The sequence below is a fragment of the Cyprinus carpio genome, chromosome A7 (assembly GCF_018340385.1).
Source record: "Cyprinus carpio isolate SPL01 chromosome A7, ASM1834038v1, whole genome shotgun sequence".
NCBI classification, from domain to species: domain Eukaryota; kingdom Metazoa; phylum Chordata; class Actinopteri; order Cypriniformes; family Cyprinidae; genus Cyprinus; species Cyprinus carpio.
Window position 1 is genome coordinate 16,199,320 of NC_056578.1, and position 24,662 is coordinate 16,223,981.

The following is a 24,662-nucleotide window of genomic DNA, read 5'->3' on the forward strand; positions in this document are numbered from 1 at the left end:
TGTCCATTCCTGCCAACACCAATCCGCCCCATATCCTCAGAGCTTTACGTTGACTCTTGTTTTACAACCATGTGTTTTGATAATTGGATGAGGTACAGGTGTCATAGCAGTCAGAATATTCGATGTTATAGCATCAGTATGTCAGGGCGCTTTTAATGGAGAAGACATTTAGGAGGCAGTTAATAGCGGGATTTAGATTGCGAGGGTAATAACACTGGAGAGAAGTGTTATTGTTTTTTTTGTTCCCTTGCTTAATGGTTCTCTTTTCCTCCCCTGCGCTATTTAGAATTATAAATAACGTTTGTCCTTGGTTTTAATTATTGGATTAGACTTACTCTCTGCAGCGTGTTGGTGGAGGAGGGGTCGAGTTGCAGGGGGGAAGGGGGAGAGAACAGGGGAAAAAGAAACAGTCGTACATTCTAATAAGTGCATTCATCGGCAATAACCTTAATGAACCCCCAAATGTAAATCACATCTCAGTAAACCAGATTCATTGTACCTGCCCCCGTTATGTGGCACCGTAGATCAAAGTGCAGTGAAAAAAATGCAGAGGAAAGATTTAGCCTTTTGAAAGGAGATCTTTTTAAATTACTGGGTATTTTTCTGTTGGATAAATGGCCTTGGGTGAGGTCATGTTTAAAAGGTATAAACAGGTAGAAGGCGTTGATAATACCCCACCAGTGGCCTCCGTCGTGATTTCCAGCGAGGTTGCGGGCGACTGTAGAGAAACAGACAGACTTACTTTTCATATCATACCGGCAGCCTAAGGTTTCTAATTAGCCTGCCATTTCATATGACTGTAGACATTTCAAAGGCCTCCTTTGTGCTCCCCCTTACAAAATGTCTCTCTCTGCGTTTGAAGTTGGCCTGGTGTAAATACGGGCAATTAAAAAGGAAGCTCAGGGTTGGAGACACACAAGGTCTGCTTAATTAATACACAAACAAAGGAACCAAGCTGTAAAAAAGAAAAAACACACAACTTATGATTAAGATCTAAAGTGTTATGATAAATCAGAGAGCGCATTAATAGTCAGGTTAAAAAAATCAATACAAAGGCCACACGTTCCTCTAGCTCGAAATTAATGGAGGAGAGCTCCGCATAAAAGATGGCACGAGGATGAAAAGGAAGCTGTTGCCTGTTTGGCCTTGCTGTTTTTGCTCTCATATTTGAACCGATGGCATTGTGCATTCTACCCACAGTTCTTTGTGCCATTGTCGCCGCACTACAAAAACCTGCCTTTGATCTTTGTTCGATAAATAAATCGACTAGGAATCGCTGCCCACGCTGAACTGTATGTCTGTTTCTCACTGCTTTTGAAATCTCTGCAGGTGTTCTTTAAAGCCTCTACATATTTTTCACCTTGTGAACCTGTCGAGACACTACGCTGTGGTAAGAAGCAGAGTTTAGATCTGAAAAAAGTAACCCTTGCTTTAGGGAATGACGAACAATAGTGGAGAGAGAGAGAGTGGAAAAAAAGCTGAAACTCAGAGAACACTTAGACCTGTTTTCTAAAACGCCGCAACACGTCCAGACCTGCCCAACTCTGTTGCACAAAACAAGTAAACAATGTCATCACACCAGATCGGTTTTTGGGTTTAGATCTGTTTCGTGTGTTACAAGTTCAGTTAGTTGTTGTTGAAGTTTCTCACGTTTCAGGTGGTTTTAAAGCCCTGTTTATTTAGTAAAATGACTTTGTTTTAGGCCATTTACTGCATGAATGTGAGAGGCAGGCCAGATTTGTTTTTAAGTGCTCTTAAGTGTTGCAGAATCCTATGTGTTTTCTTTAAGGCAGGGGTAGTGGGTACAGGGCGTATAGGGGAGTCAGCTACGGATCACTTTCCACCTGCCGCCACTGGAGTGGTGTGTTTGTTTTCATACCTGAGCTCAGCTGTCAATCAGGAGGAACGGCGAAGAGAGACATGAGATCTGCAAAACAAAACCACAAAGCAGGAGAAGCAGGATGTCTGGAGGACGTCCAAACCACAGCAGCGCCTGCTCGATTGTCAGAGAGAGAGAGAGGGAGAAATATATCAACAAATACAGAGTAGCATATCAGATATATGCCAGAGAGTGTTAATCAGCAAATTTAATGCAAAGAGGTGCGGCTGGTGCAATTAAGATGTCCATTTTTTAATGTGTATTAGAAGCTTTGATTCACTTCAGCTACATTTAATTTGTTCATCCAATTAAAGACATCGGCACCCCTGCACCCTTGTTTCATTATTTTATGTACCATATGCTGGAAACTTTCAATAATATTTCGAATGAATATTCTGGTGGAATTTTAATTCGGCTTTGTCATTTTAATGGATTTCATTAGTGAACCAGAGGTCCACACATCTGCCGCCGAGACGTTTTGTTTTCATCGCCTTGAACGTTCAGGTGTCCCTGACTGTTTAAAAAAATGCAACAAAATGACTGGAAATCAAACTGTACTCGCAAGATCGAAGTATTGAAAAAGCCAGAAAAGAACAGAAAATCTGAAATCTCAGCATTGTGCAACCGCATGAAAATAGTGACTAGAGCTGCTGCGTGGAAAAAGGGGTCCCTCACTCTTTGCAAAATCAATTTCTGAGTGGTTGTGGAGAGAAAGTCCTGTGGCTGGTAGATAAGTAGAAGCTTTTTAAGAGAGCGGCAGGGCTGAGTGTGATTTCGATGTGACTTGTACCTGGCTTAGGCGCTCTTGGACAGAGAGCGGAGTGTGAAGGTACAGAGCACCGATTGTTCCAGAAGCTGGATTTACTTGAAAACATGATTATTCAATTTAACGTTAGCTTTATTCTTAATGGCTCCAATAAAGGCAGAGAACCCATGCTAGTGTTGATACAGTATGTGATAAGCATGAACATTTTTTACATAAATTTAAAAACATTTGTATGAAACATTAAGCATTATACATTAATTAAGGTAAAAATGTATTATTATTTTAGATAAAAAAAAAAACGTCAAAACTAGGGCTATTAAAGTTAATGTGTTAACACTGTTTTTATCCTGTTTACATAATATTTATTCAATTTACAGTTTCATTCAGTTCTGTGGGTTTTCTAAAAAAGTATAGTTCCTCGTAGATTATTTTTATATGAATTACGTTGATGTATTTTTATATTTCTAGTATTATATAAATACACCTTAATCATCTTAATTATTATTTAAATACATATTATTAATCATATTATTTTGTATATTTTAATTTTAACAGTTACATTATTATATAAAACAATTATTTAAATTAATTATGTTCATTACATTTTATTGCACTTTCATAAATTTGTAAAATAATTGTATAACAGTTACAATTATTTTAAAGCTTAATTTATTTATTATTATTTTTTGTTTTATTTGATTTGAAACAGTGGGTGGAGAAAAGGACAGAGCATTTTATTAAATATTTATTAAACATAAAAAAAACACTCAAAAAATATAAGATTAATTGTAATTTAATTATTTTGTTCAATTGATAATTTTAGCACAAATATGTTACCAAAATAATTGAGGCAAAACAAAACACATTTCTGGCAGCTTCGTGATATATGATCCGTGCTGGATTCGAAAGTGTTTTCCATTACTCCTTTTAGGCATTGTTCCTGACCGAGAGAGAGGAAACCTTCTCCACCCATCACAGCATCTGAAATATTCCTCCATCTCCCCCATCCTCTAGCAGCACACTCTGCATTTTTCTCTCAATAGTCAAACTGTTTGCCCTTATGTACACAAGTGAAATATGAGCCCCTGTAAATTATTATTCTTTGGGCCACATTTGCCAGATGAATGCGGGGAAAGCTGTGCTCCGTTTCTCTCCTAATGAATTGAGGAATTTAGCTTGTGGTGTTTGGCTATAGAAAGGCACACCTTGTTTGCTGCCTCTCCTCACATGGTGATATTGAAAGTGCTTGTGAACAGGAGCGCGTTGAGGGGATGACAGCTTTCGAAGCAGCCCGGCACACACACACACACACACACACACACACTGTTCAGACCTAAGGAAAATCACTTCACTTAACCACAGGGCATGCATTTAAGCTTTCCTGCTAGGCAAATATTTTCATTTATTAAGAAGATTCACAATGTCCTACACTGTTACAAGCTCTAGTCCTGGGCTACATAGGTGGTGAAACCCAATAATGTGATTATTCACAAATTAGAAACATCTTTGCCTGATGTCTGCCACTAGCAAACACTAGTTTGATTCAGTGTACTTCAGATTCAGGAGAGCTAATGTTTATCAGAGTGTGGGTCACAGAGCTAATGTTCTGCTCACGGCCATGTAATGCCATTTAAGAGCTGGCAGGGCCATGCCCGGGCCGCTTTAGCACGTGTCACGCTGGATTTTCGACTACAGTAGAGTCTCCGGACGCTGTCTCCTCTCCTCATGCCCCAGGGTCCTAAGGGGATGTTCATTGCTACTAATGAAGTCTTTCTGCACAGGCACACAAGCATGAGAACAAGTTAGGCCTTTGAGTGATTGTTGAGTTTAATCAGGGCTTTTATTCTCTCTAATGATAATAATAATAATAAAACAGGAAGAGGTCAAGGCATCTAAGTGAGTGATGAATGGGCGATTTTAAAAGTGTGTGTTCAAGGTCGACTTCATTCTCAGCGGTGACCTCGGTGCCGATCAACTTTGATAGGAGCAACATTGAAATGCACACCAGGAGCTCTCTGTCCCGCATCTGTCTGTGTGCGTGTGTTATGTGGTCAGGTTGAGCTGTTATCTCGGCAGGACTCTTTAATGAAGAGGTTTGTGTGATGCTGAGGATGCTGGGAGAAGAGCAGGGCTCTTGCATTATCTTAATTACACTCGTGAGCATCGCTGCTGTCGTCATTAGATTATTAGTCGGCATTAAAGTGCCCCATGAACGTCAAGAACATGAAGTGTGTCTCTGTTTAAGAGCCACTCTGTTGACTTTTGGTGTCAATCAAGTGTTTTTGAGATAGGAGGGGGAAAAAATCCTCGTTGAGAGTGTGTGCTGAGATGTAATGGAGTGCGTTTTAATTTACTTTGCATACTTAGAGTACATTCCGTATTCTGCCATCTCTCTCGCTCTCACACACACTCACGCTCTCTCTCACACACACACACTTATCTGTAAATGAATTAATAAGAATAGATTTAAATACTGTGTTTTGTTTGCTAAGAGCATTATCAAATTCGGCAAAAATGCAAGGGGTGCAAATTTTTATTTTTAGGTCTTCACTATACAATTTTTTTTTTTTTTTGAAATGTTAAATAAAACAATTATTATTTGAGTATGTTGTACAAGAAAATACTATATCAGGCTTTCTACTTCAAAATTTCACATTTCATTCAATGTTTTACTTGCATTTCTTAGTAATTATTTGTGAAAATTGTTTCAACGCAATTTTTTTCCCTGTGTATACTTGCTAACATGCACAGCTAATTATATTTAAATGCTGTATCCAGTTTGGCACTAGTGAATATTAAGGACAAGACGTCTGCCCTCTCTTTATAGCTTGGACAAGAGCTGTAAATTTGCATTATGGTAATTTTTAATGCAGTATTGAAAGGTTTTTTTGAGTTGATGATTTGAGCTGCCATATGCTTACATGTGCTAGCAGGTCCTGGTGCATGCTAGTTAATGAAGTTTTATTGGCAGGATCAGCAGGGTTTCGATCATTGCATGGGGCAGCAGGCCAGGTAACAGCTGCTGGTCATACGGTCTCAATTCAGGAGAAAGGGAAACAATTTTATTAATGCCATATTAGTCAAAATTATGCTTTTTAATGTTTCATTATTATTATTATTATATAAATAAAAAATTAATTCTTATTATCATGTGAAATTTTTATATATTATATTTATAGATTATTTTTCAGTTTTTATTTTACAAATTACATGTAATTATTTATTCGTAATATAAAGTTTAATGCATTATAGTTTTTTTTGTTTTATTAAACATTTCTTTTATGTATAAGTTGCTGTTTAATTGTTTGTGGTTTCATGCAGTTGTTGTATTTATTTGCATGTGTAGGTTCATATAAATGTCAGTTGAGCAGAGTTAAGGATTTTGTGTGTGCCTGTGTGTGTGTGTTCTCAGTCTTTAATCTTTGATTTAGTTTGATCTTTACCCTTGGGTCTTGTCCTTGGATGCAACAAGATTCTTTAGTCTTAATAGTGATTTAACCGTGCTAACTTTGAGGTCATTTTTATTCAACGTGAACTCTTATTTGGTACTGACAATAGACAGATTATTCACATAAAATAACCATCAGAGTGACTGTTATTGGGTTTTGTGTTTTTGTTTTGTTTTTTTTGGGTCAGATGAGGGAATATACCTTTTCACAGCCCCGAGCCGCCAGCCATGTCAGGCACGCCAGCTATGCGCAGTCCTCGTCCAGACCCGGCTTGGGCACAATCGCTGCTTTTAGAGCCCTCTTAATTTACTTAGGATGGGCTCACAGCATATAGGAGCATCCACAAAAGCCAACTGATGGAGAGACAAAGAAATTCCAGTATTCGGACATTAGGGAGGGAAAAAAGTAATTTAGATTTAGCCATAATGGTTCAGCTGTCCTAACCAAAGGAAGAGAAAAGAATAGAGTCTTTCCCTCTTTCGCCCCCTTTCATTTTTCTTCCTAGTGTGTGCCTGGATCTTTTATATCTCTTATTCACTTGGGACTCTTCAAAGTAACAAGCTGCCCTCTCTTCCCTTGGTGCTGGACTTGGAACTCAAATTAGGGACTGCTTGATTAGAGGGGAAGGGGGGGCTGGGTTGGCCTGGGGTGGCAGAATGGCTGTTGGACAGAACAAATCGCACCCCTACAAAGTGTCTTTTATCTGGTGGCCCCTCTCTTTGACAGCCCCCTCTCTCGCTCATTCATTGCAGTCGCAGTTGTTTCTCTCCGGTATTCGAGTTGGGCATTGTGGGAAATGTCATCCAATCTGGTTTGTGACAGTGAAGGGAGAGGAAGGTAAATGTTCTGTTGACGTCGTCTCTCTCTCACATATTCTCCCTCATTCTTTCTGTTTCCTCCTCAGCCAAAGGTCCTGAGTGGAATCTTATGTCCTCGTTGATGAATTAGACAAACCTAACCTGCTCTCATTATTAAGCGTCTCCTGGCCAGACCGTGTCAAGTCAGAATGAGAATGCAACGAGACACCTTTACAAGAGCAGCCAGACTCACTGCTGTTAAGAGCAATGCAATATGCACCACTGCTCTCTTTGTCAGCGCTCTGCAGACAGATACAGGCCGAGCTTCCCCAAGCTCCCCTGCCAATAAAACTTTTATCTGCTTTTAAAAGGGATCTATAATTCAACGCAGGAGGAACAAGATTTTAAAAACCAAAACAGGATTACTAAAATACACTATTCTCATTTAATTCTCACAACTGACTTTTATTCATGTAAGTAAATAAATAACTGCATATACAGTACATTTATTTATTCATTTATTTTATATGGATACATATTTATGAGATTAAAACTTTATTTATATATACTTTATATATATATATATATATATATATATATATATATATATATATATACTTTATATATATATATATATATATATAATATATATATATATATATATATATATATATGCTTGAAAAAGAAATAAAATTTTATACTAATTATATAATTACAAATAAATGTTAGATTATATAGTATAATAAAACAAAAAATAAAAATAAAGCAATAAATATAATAATCTTTTTTACACAATGCCTTGCATAATATTGTAAAATGTCAGCCTATTTATTGGCCTAGACAAGATATTGTTTGGTATTGTAGTGCACTTATTTCTAAAACATTCAAGTTTCCATAATGCGCTGAGAAGTTACTGTTATAGTCAGAAAACAATAAGATAGGACTAGAACAGGGAAGAAATCTGAGGAGGGGAAAACAGGAGTGAGAGAGAAGCGGGAAGACATTTTGGTAGCGGGGTGGGGTGGTTGGGGTGAGCTCTGGACAATCGAGCTGGAGACTAAACAATGGAGCCTCTGTTAGTATTCTGTTGGTGTTTGTGCAGATCAGCACTCTGCACACAAGAACCTGTGCTGGGCCCTCTGCAGACTGTGGCCCCTCTGTAAAACTTAGCTACTGTAACACGCATGTGTGCTCAGTTACCACTATATATACACAACAATAGTTCTACATACAAAAATACATAAAATGATAATCACAGTGTTTAACCTTATGAGAATGTACTCCTGACTTTTGTATAGCAGAATCAAGCACAGCGGATTTTGGGATTGAAATGTGTGATTGAGTTGGAGGGTTGTCCGGAGAGCTCCTGAGTGGGCAGAATTGAGTCCAGATGTTTGCCCCTTCAGTAGGATATTAGTCCTGTCCTCCCCCAGAGGCCCCTGAGATACTCTTTTGGGAGGAGGAGCAAGTTGTGCTATTTGACATCCAACAGCCCTTCTGACTTGGTGGAGTGTCTCTACCTTCGTCTATTGAGAGATGCTCTGCCGCCCATATCTCCTTCTGACTATCTGTCCCTTTCTCTTTTTGAGCGTGTACGGGGGCAGATGTCAGTCCTGACAGCAGCATCCTCTAAATACGGCCCTTCATGGCACAAGCCAAAGGTTAATAAAATCGGTAGCAAATGTATCAATTTTACAGATAAGCCATTCACAACAAGTGTAGTCGGCTGAATAAAAAGTCAATTTAAGCCCATGGAAACCACATGCAGTAGCAGTGAATGGGTGCTATTTAGGTGTCTTTTTTGAGAGGGAGGGTAAATGGAGAATTGCAGCCTCTCTCCTTCATCGCCACCGAGCAAGCCCGGCCAGTAAATTGCTCTGAATGGGGGCTGTAGGTTGACAGGCCCTATTAAGACAAACGGCCTTCCTCATCGGAGAGATCAAATAAATCTGGTATTTAGTCAAATTAAAATAGTTGAACTAGAGCGGGCCCCAGGGAGCACCTTTGGAGAAACTCAAGACAGATGTGGCCAGGGGAGCACAGGAAAACACCCGGGAAAGAATTTAACACTAAGCTGGGCGCTAGCCAAGCCGAACGTACTGTTCTCATGGAGCAGCAGGTTACTGTCCGGAGGCAGGATCACTTTGCATTGATTAGCTAAAGGTACAGCGCGGCCTCATGGGAGGACGTGCAGAATGCACTCACATTGTCTGGTGTGATTACGCTGTTTGATGTGTGCGAGAGAGATAATGAGAGGATACAGAGGTGACGGTGACCCTGTTTGCGAGAGGCACATCAGCTCCGAGGTGTTTGTGTCTGCTCCTCCCTTAATGAGAATTGAGAGCAGTCATTACATGGCAGTGTCTCCGGTCGTGCAACTGTCACACACACACTTGCCCTGTATCGTCTATCGCTAATCTGCCACCTTCACTCATCTTGTGACACCTCCTCTTATTTAATAGGAACAATTCCATTCCTCACCATCTCTCCAAGAAGCTGCGATCACCAGAAGTGGAAAGAGAGAGCGGGACTTGCGACCTTCGCACTTTTAATGAAGCCTTTCCGTTATCAGATTTGGATGATACCATTCTCGGTTTTGAAGGAGCTACAGCTTCCCTCTTAAACCGCCTTCTGTGGTCTTCAGGAATTCAGGACTGAGATGTACTGTAGCAGTTTGGATGCTCACCATTTGCTAGCTCTGTCCTGTCCTCTCAGGGAAAAAAAACTTGCTGATTCCTGGAGCTTCTCAGTTGTGGGCATTTTATTTCTCTGGAGCGCAGATCAATTAACAAGGCTCTGTTTTCCACCACTTGCTTTGGTTGCCTTTCTGTCTCTTGGAAAACTGACCTTTGCCTTCATATATATTTAAGAGGTGATGTAACAAACTTTTTTCTCACTGCTGGGAGAGTGCACAGGGTCATGGAGAGAAGACCTTTTTTTTCTCTCTTTTACCATTTGGTTCCATGTGTTTGACTACATGTGTTCTGTTGGGTACTCCAGAAAGTCTTGCAGAGAAGGAGCGACAGCTCTCCACCATGATCACACAGCTCATCAGCCTTCGAGAGCAACTCCTGGCTACCCATGATGAGCAGAAGAAACTGGCCGCCTCACAGATGGAGAAACAACGTCAGCAAATGGAGCTGGCACGCCAACAGCAAGACCAGGTGAGAATTTGCAAACCAGGGTGGAGCACCTTTGACAATTAAATTCAGAATCAAAGTCATAAATCAGAATTAAAGTCAGTACCTGAATTTGAATGTAATTGGCATTGAGGTAGCAAAGTGCATTTGGATTGTAAAGAAGTAGAATGAAAATGATTAAAAATGCATTTAAATTTAGACTGTAATTTTTAACTAGAATAGCAAAATTTGTCAGGACGATATTTGAATTTCAGTGTAAACATTTAGAAAAAACATTTTGAAATTTCACCTTTTGAATTTAGTTTGTGTATTTCATCATAGTTATTTTTTTATTTAATTAACATTTGTGGACCTGTGTGAAAGAACTTTATTTCCCAGAATGCATATTTGAACTACAATTCAATAAATTCCTTTTTTTGACATTCCAAATAAAATGCACATTCAAATCTCTTACTGGCTTCATATTGTATACGTCCTATAAATCCAGTTGTTGTGTTTAAAGCAAGTCTAATGAAGATATTATCAGCCATGCATCACGTATTCTCATTTTGCAGCCTCATTTATCAGAAGAAGCACTTAACACAAGATTGCTTTTATTTGCTTTTAAATAGGTAATGAGTTCTTCTATTTAGCAATTTAATATTTTAATTTAGTTTATGGCTTGATGTTTCACTCCTTGATAAATCGGTTTCTGTCATCGTGAACATGGAACCACCGAGTTACGGTTATTGTATAACTCATAAAATATGGAAGCATGTAAATTGGTAGGGAAATGGATCACTATTAAATCAAACTTTGTACGAAAGGCATGTGTAGATCAAGCAAATGAGGCGTACTGAACGCATCAGCAGCTCATGAGCTCTGTTAATGTCACACAGGATCCATCTACATCTTCACTATTTTTATAGCGAAACCATATAATTGCTGTCAATTTATTATGCAGATGAATAGGTGTATATTAATTATGTCTGCATTTACCTGAAATGGATGCACATTTTCTAAATCATCTTATTAATGTCACCGACTCTCCACATTAATATTCAACTTTATGAGGATTGTATATTCATTGTATGCTCAGTTCATTTTAATAAGCAGTTATTTCAATAATTTGCTGTTTTGCAAATGTTCAAAAATGCATCCCTTTCCATTAATGACAAAAAATAAATAAAATGGAGGGAGAGGATAGAAGCGAGCAAGAGAGAAAGAGGGGAGGGAGGAAGGGGGAGCCTGAAGTTAGAATGTCATTTAGCCATCCAGACACGACACAGTAATTAACTGTTGACACTAGTGAAGAAGCCAGCACAAATTAATCCTGACACATTTGCAGACGGGTGATATCTTACAGTGAACACTTTGTAATTATATTTGAAAATGAAAATTAAATGACACTTAAACCTAGGCTGTCAGGCTAACTGAGGAGGAGGAACGGGGGGAGTCTGCAGGGGCTGGGAGAAATTGAGAGAGAGGGAGGATGCGATGCGCTTAACGTCGAGAGCCCACCCTTGGGCAGACCCGACCACTCCTAGGTTGCACAAACATGCCAGTCTTTCACCCCGCAGCGCATCGCCCCAGCCAGGCCTGGAGCTGGGTATAATACACATTAGCAGTCCTCTGATTACAGTCATTAGGTTCAATTGGTGGACGAGAGATGTTACCCACAAGCTCTGATTGCATATATTATCTGTCTGTATAAATGCATAGTACAATAACTCGAATTGCTCTCCCATAGACTTGCATTCTTTAATGTTTTAAGTTAAAGGTTTCTAGTGATATTCAACTAAACAAATCATTTTGATTTCGCAGATTGCCAGACAACAGCAGCAACTTCTGCAGCAACAGCACAAAATCAATCTCCTCCAGCAGCAGATCCAGGTCAGTACTCGACTTTCAAGTCTTCGTTGTGTCAAAAAACGCTATTTTGTTTTTACAACTATCATCAGTCACATTACAACTGTCACCAATCAGGATAATTGGCCAATGGTAATTCGGAAAGGGGCTATAGATGGGTAGATTAATTATCACTCCCTAATTAATGAAGGAAGGGAAAAAAACAGAAATGAGAGAAAGCTTAATGACACCAAGTGGTGCCTGTTTGCATGTTTTGTGGAAAAGTGCCCTAAGGGTTTGAGACATGAAAGCCGGTGATAAATGCCTCTGAAATTACACCGTCCCAGCGCGGTGACGTGGCAGCGGCTTTGGAAAAATAGCACAGGCGCTAGTGTTAGCCCTGTTTCCTATTGTCCGATACTGGAAAAATCACTTCATGTTCATTTGCTTAACTCCATTGCGGCCAACGATCCTGTAAACATACCTTGTTGACATGCAAATTGCATAAAACTTGACTTTTGCAAATATTTGCCGCTTGCATTATGTCAGTTTGAGTGATCTTTTGAAGGTCTCTCTTTATAAGTGTGCTTCAAGAATAGGCTCATTGAAAGTTTGCTCTTTGCTTAAAAATAATTGAATTGGATTAGTTGCAAAGTACACACCGTGGTCACCCAAATTTGTTTTCTCGCCACAAAGTGGATTGCGCTTTTTTTCCCTCTCCGTTAAGCAATTATGTGAAATGAAAAAATGGAAAGGAGGGAGAATAAAGAGAATGCTTACAAGAGCACCATAAATATGTTTGATGTATGTGAAGAAAGACGAGGAAAAGATGCAGCATAAGAATGAGTGTTTGTAACTGAGAGAGCCACTGGCTTGTGTGGTATGTGGTGCTCCATCAAGGAAGGTTAGCGGACCACCCAGTCGGAGACGTGGATGTACACAAGCTGGTCAGTGGTCAAGGTCTTTTACACACACCATACACACATAAAAGCCAAGGGCAATAAGAGCAGCCTGTGCCTAGACACACTTTCTTCCTTCCCTTCTTTTTTTCCTCACTTGCTTTTGCACATTCATTGGAGACAGGTACAATGTTCAACACTCCTCTTTTCTCTTCCAGATTCACACCCAATACACCATTATGTCAGCTGGTCTTCTCTCACATTTTATAGACGTTCGTTTCATTCTTTACTTCTCAGTCCTCACTTTTCACTCTCTATTTCATGTCTCATATCTTTCTCTGTGTTGACTTCCACTTCAAAGCCCCTGAGCTTGAGGCCCTCAGAAAGGAATCCAGGCCAGTTTACTTCTCAGCGCTCTACCTATCATTGTGAGGTTAACCATCAGCCTTTCTTTCTCTCTTTGCTTAGATGTGTCAGGTAAAAACAAACCACTGTCTTATTTACATAGCCCAAAGCATGACAGATTTATAGCTCGGCAGTAAAACCTCTTTCAAGTGCACTTCTTCACAGGAGAACGGCCAATCTGTTAAAGGCGCGCACTGTTGAAGAGCCCGCAGAACTAGCCACTGTGCTGCTTCTGTGCATACTATAAATGCTGTTAATCAAAGACCATCATACCTGAAAAAAGTATCACAGTTTTCAAAGAAATATTAAGCAGGACAATCTGTTATCAACATCAGTAAAAATAAGAAATATTTCTCTCGCATCAAATCAGCATATTATGATTTCTGAAGGATCATGTGACATTGAAGACTTTTTGAAAAATATCTCAACTGTAGTTTATGGAGTCCTGATCCCTCTTTTCTTGTCGAAGCTTATAACAGAACAGACAATCTCCATCTGCTGCTTTTAATGGCTGTTACACTGTAATCACAGATGTTTATACCAGAACATCACCAAAAACAGAGACACTAAGAAAGTCAGGCTTAGGATGTGTACTCTCTTATCATGCTTTATCTTCTCTGACTTCGTTTCCATATGAATCATTACCATTGCGTCCCTATGTGACCCATTTAACTTCCGTCTCCAGAGGCCACAGCTTGTCATAAAGAAGAAGTCGGAAGACGAGAAGGATGCATTGGGAAGCGAGAGGAGGCGGCCTGCTAATGCAGTTCCCTGGCACTCTGTTTTCATTAGAGCTAGCTCAACAAAAAATGCCCAGTGCTCTTAATATACAACAGCTTTTGAGTTAATTAGTACTCCAAACAAGCTCTTCAGCCTTCATGTAGAAGACGTAAAAGTTGTGTGGTAAAACAGCATGCAAGGATTGGGTTTCCCCGCTGTTAGCGTGGAGTGTGTGCGTGGTTTAAAGAGCCAGCTTCCCCATCAAAGCGCTACTGTTTTGGCTCACATGGTAACCAGCGTTTTAGACATTTATTGATGATGTTACTTGATCACATCACTGGATTCTGTAAACGGGACTGAATGGGGTCCAAATAAAACCAATGGGCCTGTAACCCAATACAGCGTTGGCTTGGAAAATCAGTTCTGGTTTTCTCCGGAGTTTGGCACTCTGCTTTGCCCAAATCAAAGCACTTTTAAATTGCCCTTCTCTCTGTTTCATCACATTCTGTACAAAGAATTCAGAGAGATGTAGAGATTGAGTCTTTGTCTTTTCGGGAATTACAGTGTCACTTGTTTTAAAGATAACAGATGTTTAGATTATAGCGTTAGAGGCTTATCCAAACTTCAAGCTCAAGGTTTTACTTCTTATTTATTCCTTTAGCCAAAAGCCTCTTGTTGAGAAATTTCATATGGCAACTAATTCCGTCCAGGGACCAGATTACTGTTATGTGACTCAAGCACAAACTTAAAAGCGCCATCAGAGATTGAAGGAGAGGCTTAGGAACAATTAAAAACAAATGTCGAAGTAAATCTTGATCTGAAAGAGAAAATGTGTTACTTATGTAAGACAAGTAAAGCCGCACAAATAAGACCATGTAGGCCTAAAAGCCACCGCCTCCAACAGGAAGGCAAGCCTGTGTTGGTTGTTCTTTGAATTGGTATTAATCAAGCCAAGTGATTCGTTTTCCGCTGACCTGTTTACAAAAAGCCAGTCTCCTTGACAGTTCCACTCACTGTTTTACTCGCCCTCATGCCATTACATTCAGCTGTAATTGTGGATGGCTTCCTGTAATACTGAAAAAAAAAGTATGTGAGAATCTTTATTATCTCAAGTCATTGATATGAGATTAAATGGAGAGAAAATGGATGCTTTAATTTTCTGTAAATAAATGTTTTTAGCCCAAGAAATATTAATAAAAAATACAATAAAAATACAATAATAATGTTATGTAAATATATATATATAAAAAAAGTTTATGATCAATGTAATGATACTGATATGTGATCAATCCCTTTGCCTTTTAAATTTCCTTGTCTTAGCTTTGCCTGAGCTCCCCATAATGATGAAATATGTCTGTGTATGTGAATCTAGAGCACAAAAAGACTTTCTTTGTCCAAGAGGTTGTCAGGAGAGACTGTTCTTTGTCCTCCAAGCTCATATGTCTCTTACACTTAATACTTATGATTACAGCTGCATGCTCAGTTGGGATTTCAAAGGCCTGTACATGTGTGCATGTGTATTAGGTGCTATTGTCTCTCTCTGGGCTGTGTTTTGTGACGGCAGCTGTAAATTCCCAGGCTGGACTCAGGGATGATCTGGACTGGGTTGACGGATGATCTCTTGCGCAGACTTGGCTTGGTTCCAGGCATTCCTGCACTCTGGGGCTGGTACGATGTGAGCTGAGTTGATGCAGGGAGGAGAACACACAGGTGGAGGCAGCTCATTTTATTGTAGACACACATGCTCAAGCATCAAGAGAAGAATGATTCCCTCAATGGTCAGCGTGAACTTTAGATACTGAGTAGAGGTGAGGTTACGGTGTGTTTGAGAAAAAATTCCCGTTGAGATTAAACAACTCTTTCTCTATGAGAATCCCATTATGATGCTCATATGCTGTCTCTCATATCACAGTAAGAGTTTAATGGCTCCGATCTCATTCTCCCTCCTCACACTCCGCGGCTACAAGAGACAGAGAGAGAAAGAGCTCCACTGAGTTCTGTTTGTCAATGGACAGAGATGCTGTTTGTCCGTGTAAGGCCATTGTTGTGCCGACGGTCGCTTCCTGTGTTTTAAAGCAGACCGCCGGTTCAAACACTCTGTCATTGTGCAGGCCTGGTTCTACTTATCTAACCCCAGGGCTCCGCTTCCTCTTGCTACTCTACTGAGAGAAACCTCCACGTGGCTGTCTTCCGCTGTCCTCCCCCCTCTCTTCCTCCCACCCGTCCCTCCTCTCCCCTCTTTCTCCTGCCAGCACTGGCTGGATCACACAGATCTCTTGCTCTTCATCTCTCACCCTCTTCTGGCAAGCGCCACTTCTCATCCATTTTCTCATTCCTAGACGGAATCAGTAAACCTTTTCCTGCCCCCCCATATATATATATATATATATATTAGGGGTGTAACGATTCACCCGTTCACACGCATTCACATTGATTACAAACCCTGACTATGCATCAATCTTGAAACATGATTTTTGAATCGTGAATCGCCAATTTCGGACAGTAATCGATTTAAAACGCTAAGAATCGAATGAATTGCGATTTCTATAGTGATTCAATGCTTTTAAAATATATACACATCAAAACACTAAAAGCACTAATTAATCAAAACCCTCAACAACACTCTCGCCACTAACACCTCATACACTCACAAAACTATTTACCACCCGAGACTGTCACAGGATTGCGCTTGCGCTCCGTTCATCTCACTGACACATTTTTTGAGCAGCTGATGTGTGATCTCTCATTAGGACTTGTGGCCAGTAATGTTAAAGTGAAGTAGTTTCACTTTTCTGTAGTTTTTCAATAATTGTTTGTTGTATATAAAACAACCATAAAATTGCCATTAGGAAAAAATGATAGATTACAAATGATTGATTATTGTCCCGCAGTGTATTTGATTTCTTATAGCAAATTCAAAGTAATAAATAAGTAAAGAATTCCTTGTAAAAAATAATAATAATAATAATAATAATAATATGAAAATAATAATAAGAATGCAGAATCGAATCGTTATAATCGAATCGAATCGAATTTAATTGTGAATCGAATCAAATCGAATTGTTCTAAATTTGCAAAAGTCATAATTGAATCGAATCGAAAACCTATGAATCGTGTATCAAATCGAATCGCTGTCTACCCAAAGATTCACAGCCCTTATATATACTAATAGGAGTTTAAGATAGAGAAAAAGAAATAAAGAGGGAAAAAAACCCTGCGTAGCTGAAGTTTTGCTTATACTTATTTCATTTTAATGTTGTTGTTTTTTTTCACATACTTTTTTCAAAACTTTTTCAATATACTAATATAATGAGAAAAACAAATTAAATCTTCACAGGTTGAGTAGCCATTCCTTGTCCTTTGGTATTTCAGAGCTCACAAAAAGGAATGGAACTTTTTTCAGTATGCAGGTATAATGAGAAAAAAATAAATGAAAAGAAGAGAGACAGAATTTTTGTATGCAGATATTTGTGTTTGAGTTTTTTGTTTTGCGGGCACACATTCCAAGCAGGCCTGTTTATTATCTCAATAATCACTCACTCTTACTATGTTGTGTTTTGTACATTCTCTTCAATATCAGCATGCTGACAGATGCCATCTGAAATAATTCTAGCCTTTTTATTATTATGTATTTATTTATCAGCCGCTACGTTTAAATGGAGATTGTAGATTAATTCTAAATTTTTCAGTTCAGTTTATTTTTTTGTTTTTTTGAGCACTATAAGATCTGCATTCCAGCTCAGTGGCACTATTACAGCTAAAGCAGAAGCTGTTGTCAACATTCACTTCAAAGCAGGAAAGGTTCCCTCACATGTGGTTTTAAATGGTGTGGGGGAGCAGCAGGGAGCCTCTAAGGGTTAACTGATAATAGCTGCATACAGCCACCAGATTAAAGATTCTTTTTAATTATACACAGCTAACCACCAGCATAGTGAAGCCAGACAGACTAAAGACGACCTGTGCAGATGATAGACACAATGTGCGAGTGTGTTTGTGTGTGTTGTGAACAGTCTGAGAGGCTGGTAGAAGAGTGGGACTTCAGGATATTCCTTTGTTCCTGTGGATTGATAGACAAATGTCTGTGTGTGTGTGTGAGAGAGAGAGAGAGAGATCTCTCATATGTGTGCCGTTTCTCCAGGCCACTGTGAGTTTGCCCTTATAGCCATGTTTATCAGTGGGAGAGGAGGCCAGGCTAAAGGGTTAATCAGATCCAGATCTCAAACACAAAACACACATGTCCAGCTCTGTTGCCCAGGACAAACTAATTTAATCGTAAATCATTCTGAATTCTTGTGTAATAGTAGTATTTGATTATAAAACTTGATGCACACTCAAGAATCTCGACAGTTTGTATGAAAGTCTACACAGGTTGAAAAGCCGTTCTCGTCATCTTTTGGCATTTCAAAGTACACAAACAGGAATGGAAAAAATAATAGCAGTCTGTTCTGAGAAGTTGCATAATGGTGTCCAGGTCTCTCCTCTCACTATTTTGCAGAGCGGTGACAGAATTCACAGGGGAAGTTGAACAAAAAGAAACCCTGTCAGAACAGAACAGAGCCTCCTAATTAAACACACAGGACTTTGAGGAACTCATTCGTAATGTCTTTTTCAGAGAGAAGAAAATGTGTCTCTTTTTTTCTTTTTTGGGATATGTTCAGTTCTTTTTTCTTTAGTTTAGCTCCTTTAGAGTCACTTATTAATATGAGGGATCCAGACTAAATACATGCTTTGTTTTTGTTATTTAAGGAGAAGGTCATATATTAAAATAGACTGTGTCCTGTTAACATATTTTCTATTTCCCTCTGGCTCAACAGAATCCCTGTTAAGAGAATTGTAATCCAGTTACTATACACCAGTTTCATCTCCTCTCAGTCATATTACAATCAACATTATTTAGCCGCTGCACATGAAGCTAATTACCATAGCTTTGTTTTTAGCCTAGAGCCATTTGGTTTGCCTTTTTAATTCAATGAACAACAATTAAATCCAATATTTCATTAGGCTCCCTCAAATGCACCAGGCGCCATATAATGGTGAATAATTCAGCTTGGCTTTTTTAGATAAATAAAGGGGTGTCTAATTGAACAAAGATAATGCTCCTAATTTGCCTCTTGTTAGATGGTTTTGGTTGTCTCCCAGCACCCTTGTGATCTCTCATGCTAAAGTCTCATTTATGCAGAGACAGTGCTGAAAACACGCTATGCTAAAAAAGAATGTTTCCAATTAGCATTGTCTGCCAGGCAAATGGATTGTAATAAGGAAGGAAATGAGTGCGAGCATGTGTTTACATCTCTGCACACTAATGCCCTTCTCTTTATGATGTGGAGTATGCTAGCTTCTGATTCTACCAGGGTGAGGGCTGTAACGGTCTCATCACATCCTCTTGGCTTGGGCCCAGTGCGGCGGAGCCTGAAACGCGCTCATCCTCCATTTAGCGAAGACTGTTAGCTGATGAAGAGCCCACCATGCAAGAGTGGAGATAAAAGAAAGTGGTGACCCGACTCATTAGCCCCCTTTGATTTAATATATTGACACTTGGATACAAATAATTCCATTTAGTGTGCTTGGTTGGAGGGGGTGAGGGGGATCAATTTAATTAGTTATGAAATGTGACTTCTTGTCATGAAGCAGGAGAAACGCTGACGTTAAATAAAGTCATGTGTGGTTCAAACAATAAAGCTTCTGTAGGCCCGTTTTAAAACTTAATGACGCATAAAAACGGGGCTAATAGTTACATCCTCACCAGCGGGCCATGATGCTTTTGATGTTAAGCTAATGGATGGGCGAAGGTAGAATGCTTAATTGCACTTCAAACTGTTTCAGATATTAAGAATATAAATAGTGTTTCATTCATTTGTGCAATTGTTCAGACTAAAGAACATGTTTCCAGTATGTGGTAAGAGAGCACAACCCAAAGACATACTTGTGTAGTTCCATATGTGATCATTACAAGTGACTGCTTAGTTCTTGGAAAAAGTAGACAAACACAAGCTGATTTTAACATTAACTGCATAACATCTTGTATGCTTTTTCACAATTAATAGGAAAGGTCTTGTGGCTTAAATTGGATGGTTCAGTGTTGTTCTAAACCTGTACGACTTTCTTTCTTGTGTGGAACATAAAAGAAGATGTTTTGAAAAATGTCTCTTTTTGTATTTACAAGTCAGTGTTTTCCAGTGTGTTTTTGGACCCCACTGATTTTCATTATATGGACTAAAACAGATAATTTTTCAAATATTGCTTTTGTGTGTTCCTCAGAAGAAAGTTTGGAATGGCATGAGGGTGAGTAAATAATAACAGAATTCTCTTTAAAAAGGTTATGAGGAATAGGAAAAAAAAATACAAGATGCAGACCTGAATTTGTCTTGTATTGGTTACTGTGTACTTTGCAGAATGACATTGACATTGGTGTTAAACTCAAAGTAAGAAAACCAAAGGCATTTTGCATCTTTGCATCTCATCTTAAATGAGCATCATAAAAATCAGCGGCTGATTCATGATCTATGAGACTGGTCTGTTGATTCCAAACCCGGTCAAGGGTGGCATAAAGCAGGCGCTGTCCAGCCAGAATCGGCCTCTGAATTTCATCAGAATGCACCTGTCACTCGCCGCCACACCACAAGCCCTTCCAGACCATGCACGACGGACCTATACTTAGCTCTCATTGTACCAAGGCCCTGCAAGGGAAAAAATATCAGTTGGTGGAGAACACATCCTCCAGTGTGATGTTGACTTAGTTTCCTCTTCCCTCCTGCCTGGCCCAGTGTTTTCCCAGTTAATGTTGAGCAAACTGTTTTGTCTTTGCATTGGCTTTTTAACGTGGTCCTCAGCCTCCGCAGTGGGCACACACACAGGGGGAAAGAAGGCAAGGCATTAATAGCCTCTACTGTGTGCGGCCAGCCGGCAGTTTAGAAAGGGGGCCCATGTTTTCTTAGGGCTAGGGTGGCAAAGCAAAGCATTCAGCCCCGCGCATCGCAGCACAAAAAAAGGCCGCTTTGTGTTTCAGATGGGGCAGAGGAGGGTCCAAGCATTCCCGAAGGAATACAATGAATGGGCCGTTTTGTCTTTCGTCCGTTTTTCATACACACTAAATTGTTGTTGTCCTTCTATCGCTCTCCATTTCTCCCTGTCTCTCTTTTTCATAATTATTCTTCTCCATCACTGGGTGTGCACATGACATTTGAGCGTGTTTTAAAGTCTCAACACTCTCATGTGCCTGCAATAAAGTCTCGACCGTAACAATGTCAGCTTTCTGCTGGACAACAGAGCGCTCTCTGTTGTTCTCTGGGCCAGCTGCTGGAAGGGTAGAGTGAAGACAGTGGCTTAGTCTCCACACAGATGACAGGAAGAAGGAGAAATGCTCCTCTCTCTCTTTCTCTCTCTCTCTCTCTTTATCTATCCCTCTTCATGGACTCACTCACTGGACAATGCCATTTTTAGTTAATGGGTGGTCTGACCCTAGACTTTCAGTTTTAAACTGGTGGGTCTTGACCCAAAAATGGGTCGCAGGTCTGTTCTGATGGGGAGAAAACAATGCTAAATATCACTAACATGGAACACTGTAAAATAAATAACTTAAAGGAGATTTTTTACTGCTATTTTTACGTTAACATTATTAATAAATATATGAATGCATGTGTTATTAATATATAATATATGTTTTATTTTTAATTTTAATGTTTGTTTCATGAAAATATTGCTGCCATTCTCCTGCTAAAGACACAAACTTTTTACAAAATTACCAATAATATAACTGTATATTCCTCCAAGAATATATATATATATATATATATATTTTTTTTTTTTTTTTTTTTTTTTTTTTTTATTAAGTAAACTATTTCTCTTTTATATTAGGCTTTTTAATTATATATTTGAAAGCTTTGACCGAGCATAAAAATAAATATTGCTCTTTAAATACATCATGCATAATTCAAAAGTGACCAGAAAGTAAATAAAAAAGAAAGAAAAGAAAAAAAGAACATTACATGAATGAAAGCATAAAGGTATATAACACTAGGCTATTGCTTTTTTTTCCCTGTTCAGCTGCCCTACACCATCATGGTCTGAAAGGGTCTGGGGTGTATTTTGTATTGTGCCGGTGCTGGTTTTCATAGATGTGGGATGTATATGTGGGATAATGATGTTGGCCTCAGACTCATTTGTGGGTTTGTTTATGTCTGTCCTTTTCTCCCCTCATTACCCATGCTGTTTGAGCCAGTCCCCTCGGGTTTAGCCAGTTCACTGCAAACCTTTTTAATTTTATGACCAGACCCTGAGAGAAAAAATATTTTTTCTTCTCACTCTCCCCTTTTTTATTTCTTTCCCCCAATCTCTTTTTTCTGTCATTGTGTAAACTAAGTCCCATGTTAATCGTGCCATCCTAGAGGAGGTAACCCTGAGTAAAGCATACGGTGAGGAAATTAAATGAGTAGTGAGAGAGAGGTGGATGTGATATCTGTGTGCACTATGCCACAGCAGTGCTGAGCTCAGAAACCACTAAAGCCTTAGGCTCGTCTTTGATATTTTATATGCAATACAACCCTAATTGCTTGAAATATTTACAGACTTAAATTACATTTTAGGTTCTTAGAGGCTCAACAAGAATTTGCCTTAAGAACACATTTCTGTTGAACACACACTGATCACATTTTGCTGGTGTTCTTAAGGGAATAGCCTTTTCCCCCCACATCTTTGTACTGAACTAATTTGCTAATTTCAGCAACCCAGCATGAGCCTCACTTCTCCCCTTGTAATATTAAGCACGCTCATTTGATTATTCATAAATTACCATCAGTATATTGTAATGATTAAAAAAAATACAGGTACAGTATTGCAGAACAAGGCGTTTAAAAGGGGTAGTTAATTCCAAATTGAAAATTCTACCATCATTTATTCTCTTATGTCATTCCAAACCTGTATGAATAAAAAAATAAAATATTTTGAAAAATGTATTTTTTCTGTTTAATCAAAGTCCAGTGTTGTTTTAGACTCTAGTGATTGTCATTATAAGGACAGAAGTCTTTAGAATATCTTTTTTTTTTCATGCATGTGTGTTCTGCACAAGAAAGAAAGCCATACAGGTTTGAAATGTGTATGCATGGTTTTTTTGTGGAAGGCGAAGGGTGGGGGAGGAATGGGCCGTTCTGCTTTTAACAGCCCCGGACTTAATATAGACATATTGGAATGGCTCATTTCCAAGAGGGCTTGTCCGACTGTGTAAGGAATTAGCAGAACAAGAAGTCATCTATTGGTTATTTCTCCTGACGAGCCGAGCATGGGCCAGTGTCTGATTTCTGTGCACCTTGCCCCGCTCAGCACAAACACATGCACACATGCTCTGAGTCCTCAGAATACATTTGTCCTCTGTCAACTTAGAGACTTTTGTCTGAGGTGGCGTAACATGCATACAAATACAGATGAACACACTGTTTGCTAGTTGTCCTGTTCCAGTATCAGGAATGTTTATCTTTTACCTGTTTAAAAAACACACACGAAGAACAAAAGTATGAATGAAAGCAAGAAAACACGGTGCTCATCGACCGATAAGACTTTGAGTCTGTGGGCTAGTGGATTGATGGAGGCGGGTCAGTCCAGGTCAAAGCCACAGCTGCCGCACAAAGCCTCTTTATTCCCGGTCCTGTATCTGTGTGGCTGATGAGGGCCTCCTGTAGAACTCCTCGCTAACAGAGCAGAGAGAGGAGAACAATGCGTTTAGTCTGTGACACCAAGGTGGAGACCTGGTCTTAATTTCGGCCCTTTGCTGACAGAAAGAGCGGGGATCAAAGTCCTACTCAGTCCTATCGATCCACACGGTCCGATTGTCATCAGGGGCTGAAGCGCGGCCGAGCAGAATATCTTGCGCTTTGATAACAGCCCAGTGAGCATGGGTTTATGTGTGTGTGTGTGTGTGTATGGGATTAGAGCTCAAAGCTGCAGCCGCCGTGTGCTGGAGGAGTGCGGTTAACTGATAAATGACCCATGACGTGGGAGTAATATGTACTTGGGGATCTATGGGATTGTTTAAAAAATTGACCTCTTCAGAACAGAATAATGTGCAGACTCCAGAGCGCAGAAGTGGTTTCATTCAGCAAAGAGCTCTCACTCTCTCTCTCTTTCTCTCCCGCTCTGTCTTTGCTGGTGAGTTTCCAGAAAGCGCTCGCTGAGTGTGTTCACAAAGTAGCGGGTGTGAAGTTTGCGCTGTCGGGGCTCGCCGTGCGGATTGAATACGGTTGCCAGGTCCTCTAGAATCACTTTGCTTTAAAATGGATCCCCTAAGGTGGTTTTCTTTCTGTCATTTTGGCTCTGGCAGCATCAAGCGAGGGCAAGAGCGTGTGACGTATCGGTACTTACAGTAACAGTGAAAGCTGTTTTCACTCCTGCTAAATTTAAAACACTCCCATGTTAAAGCCTTTCTTTAAGACTTTTAACGATAAACGGTAATATCCAAGGGGAATGGCTCCAAATTTGGAGTGTGAAAGTTGGTACGGCCTTACCTTCGGCTTTTAAAATAGGGTGGTTGACGCTTAATGCTTAACCTAGGGCTCCGGAAGCTCTCTGGCTGCTTCCAAAAAAATTTTAAAGAAGAGAAGTTAGCCACCCCTGCCTATCTCTGTCTTACCTCGTCAACACTGAAAAGCATTTTGGACATGTTAAAACAACTCCCCCTCTTTTCCTTTTAAACAGGGAAGGAATCCCAGAGTGGTGTTCCTTGAAGATCAATCTCTATTTTCATTTTAAAGGGAGTTGGGGACAGGTTTAGGGGGGCACGTCTCCTGAGCCC

At 39.6% G+C, this 24,662-nt stretch overlaps 1 protein-coding gene across 30 annotated transcripts in view; it reads left to right on the forward strand.

The window, feature by feature from the left end:
- LOC109066226 (transcription factor SOX-6-like) overlaps positions 1-24,662 on the forward strand; it is a 150,932-nt gene that overhangs the window by 77,738 nt on the left and 48,532 nt on the right. For 27 of the 30 annotated variants that reach the window (XM_042759950.1, XM_042759952.1, XM_042759965.1 and 24 more), the window contains 2 exons: positions 9,883-10,055; positions 11,835-11,903. In XM_042759950.1, coding sequence (XP_042615884.1) covers positions 9,883-10,055; positions 11,835-11,903 — 242 coding nt within the window. The remainder of the gene's footprint in view (positions 1-9,882; positions 10,056-11,834; positions 11,904-24,662) is intronic. The other 3 variants (XM_042759945.1, XM_042759962.1, XM_042759970.1) reach the window with 1 other exon arrangement.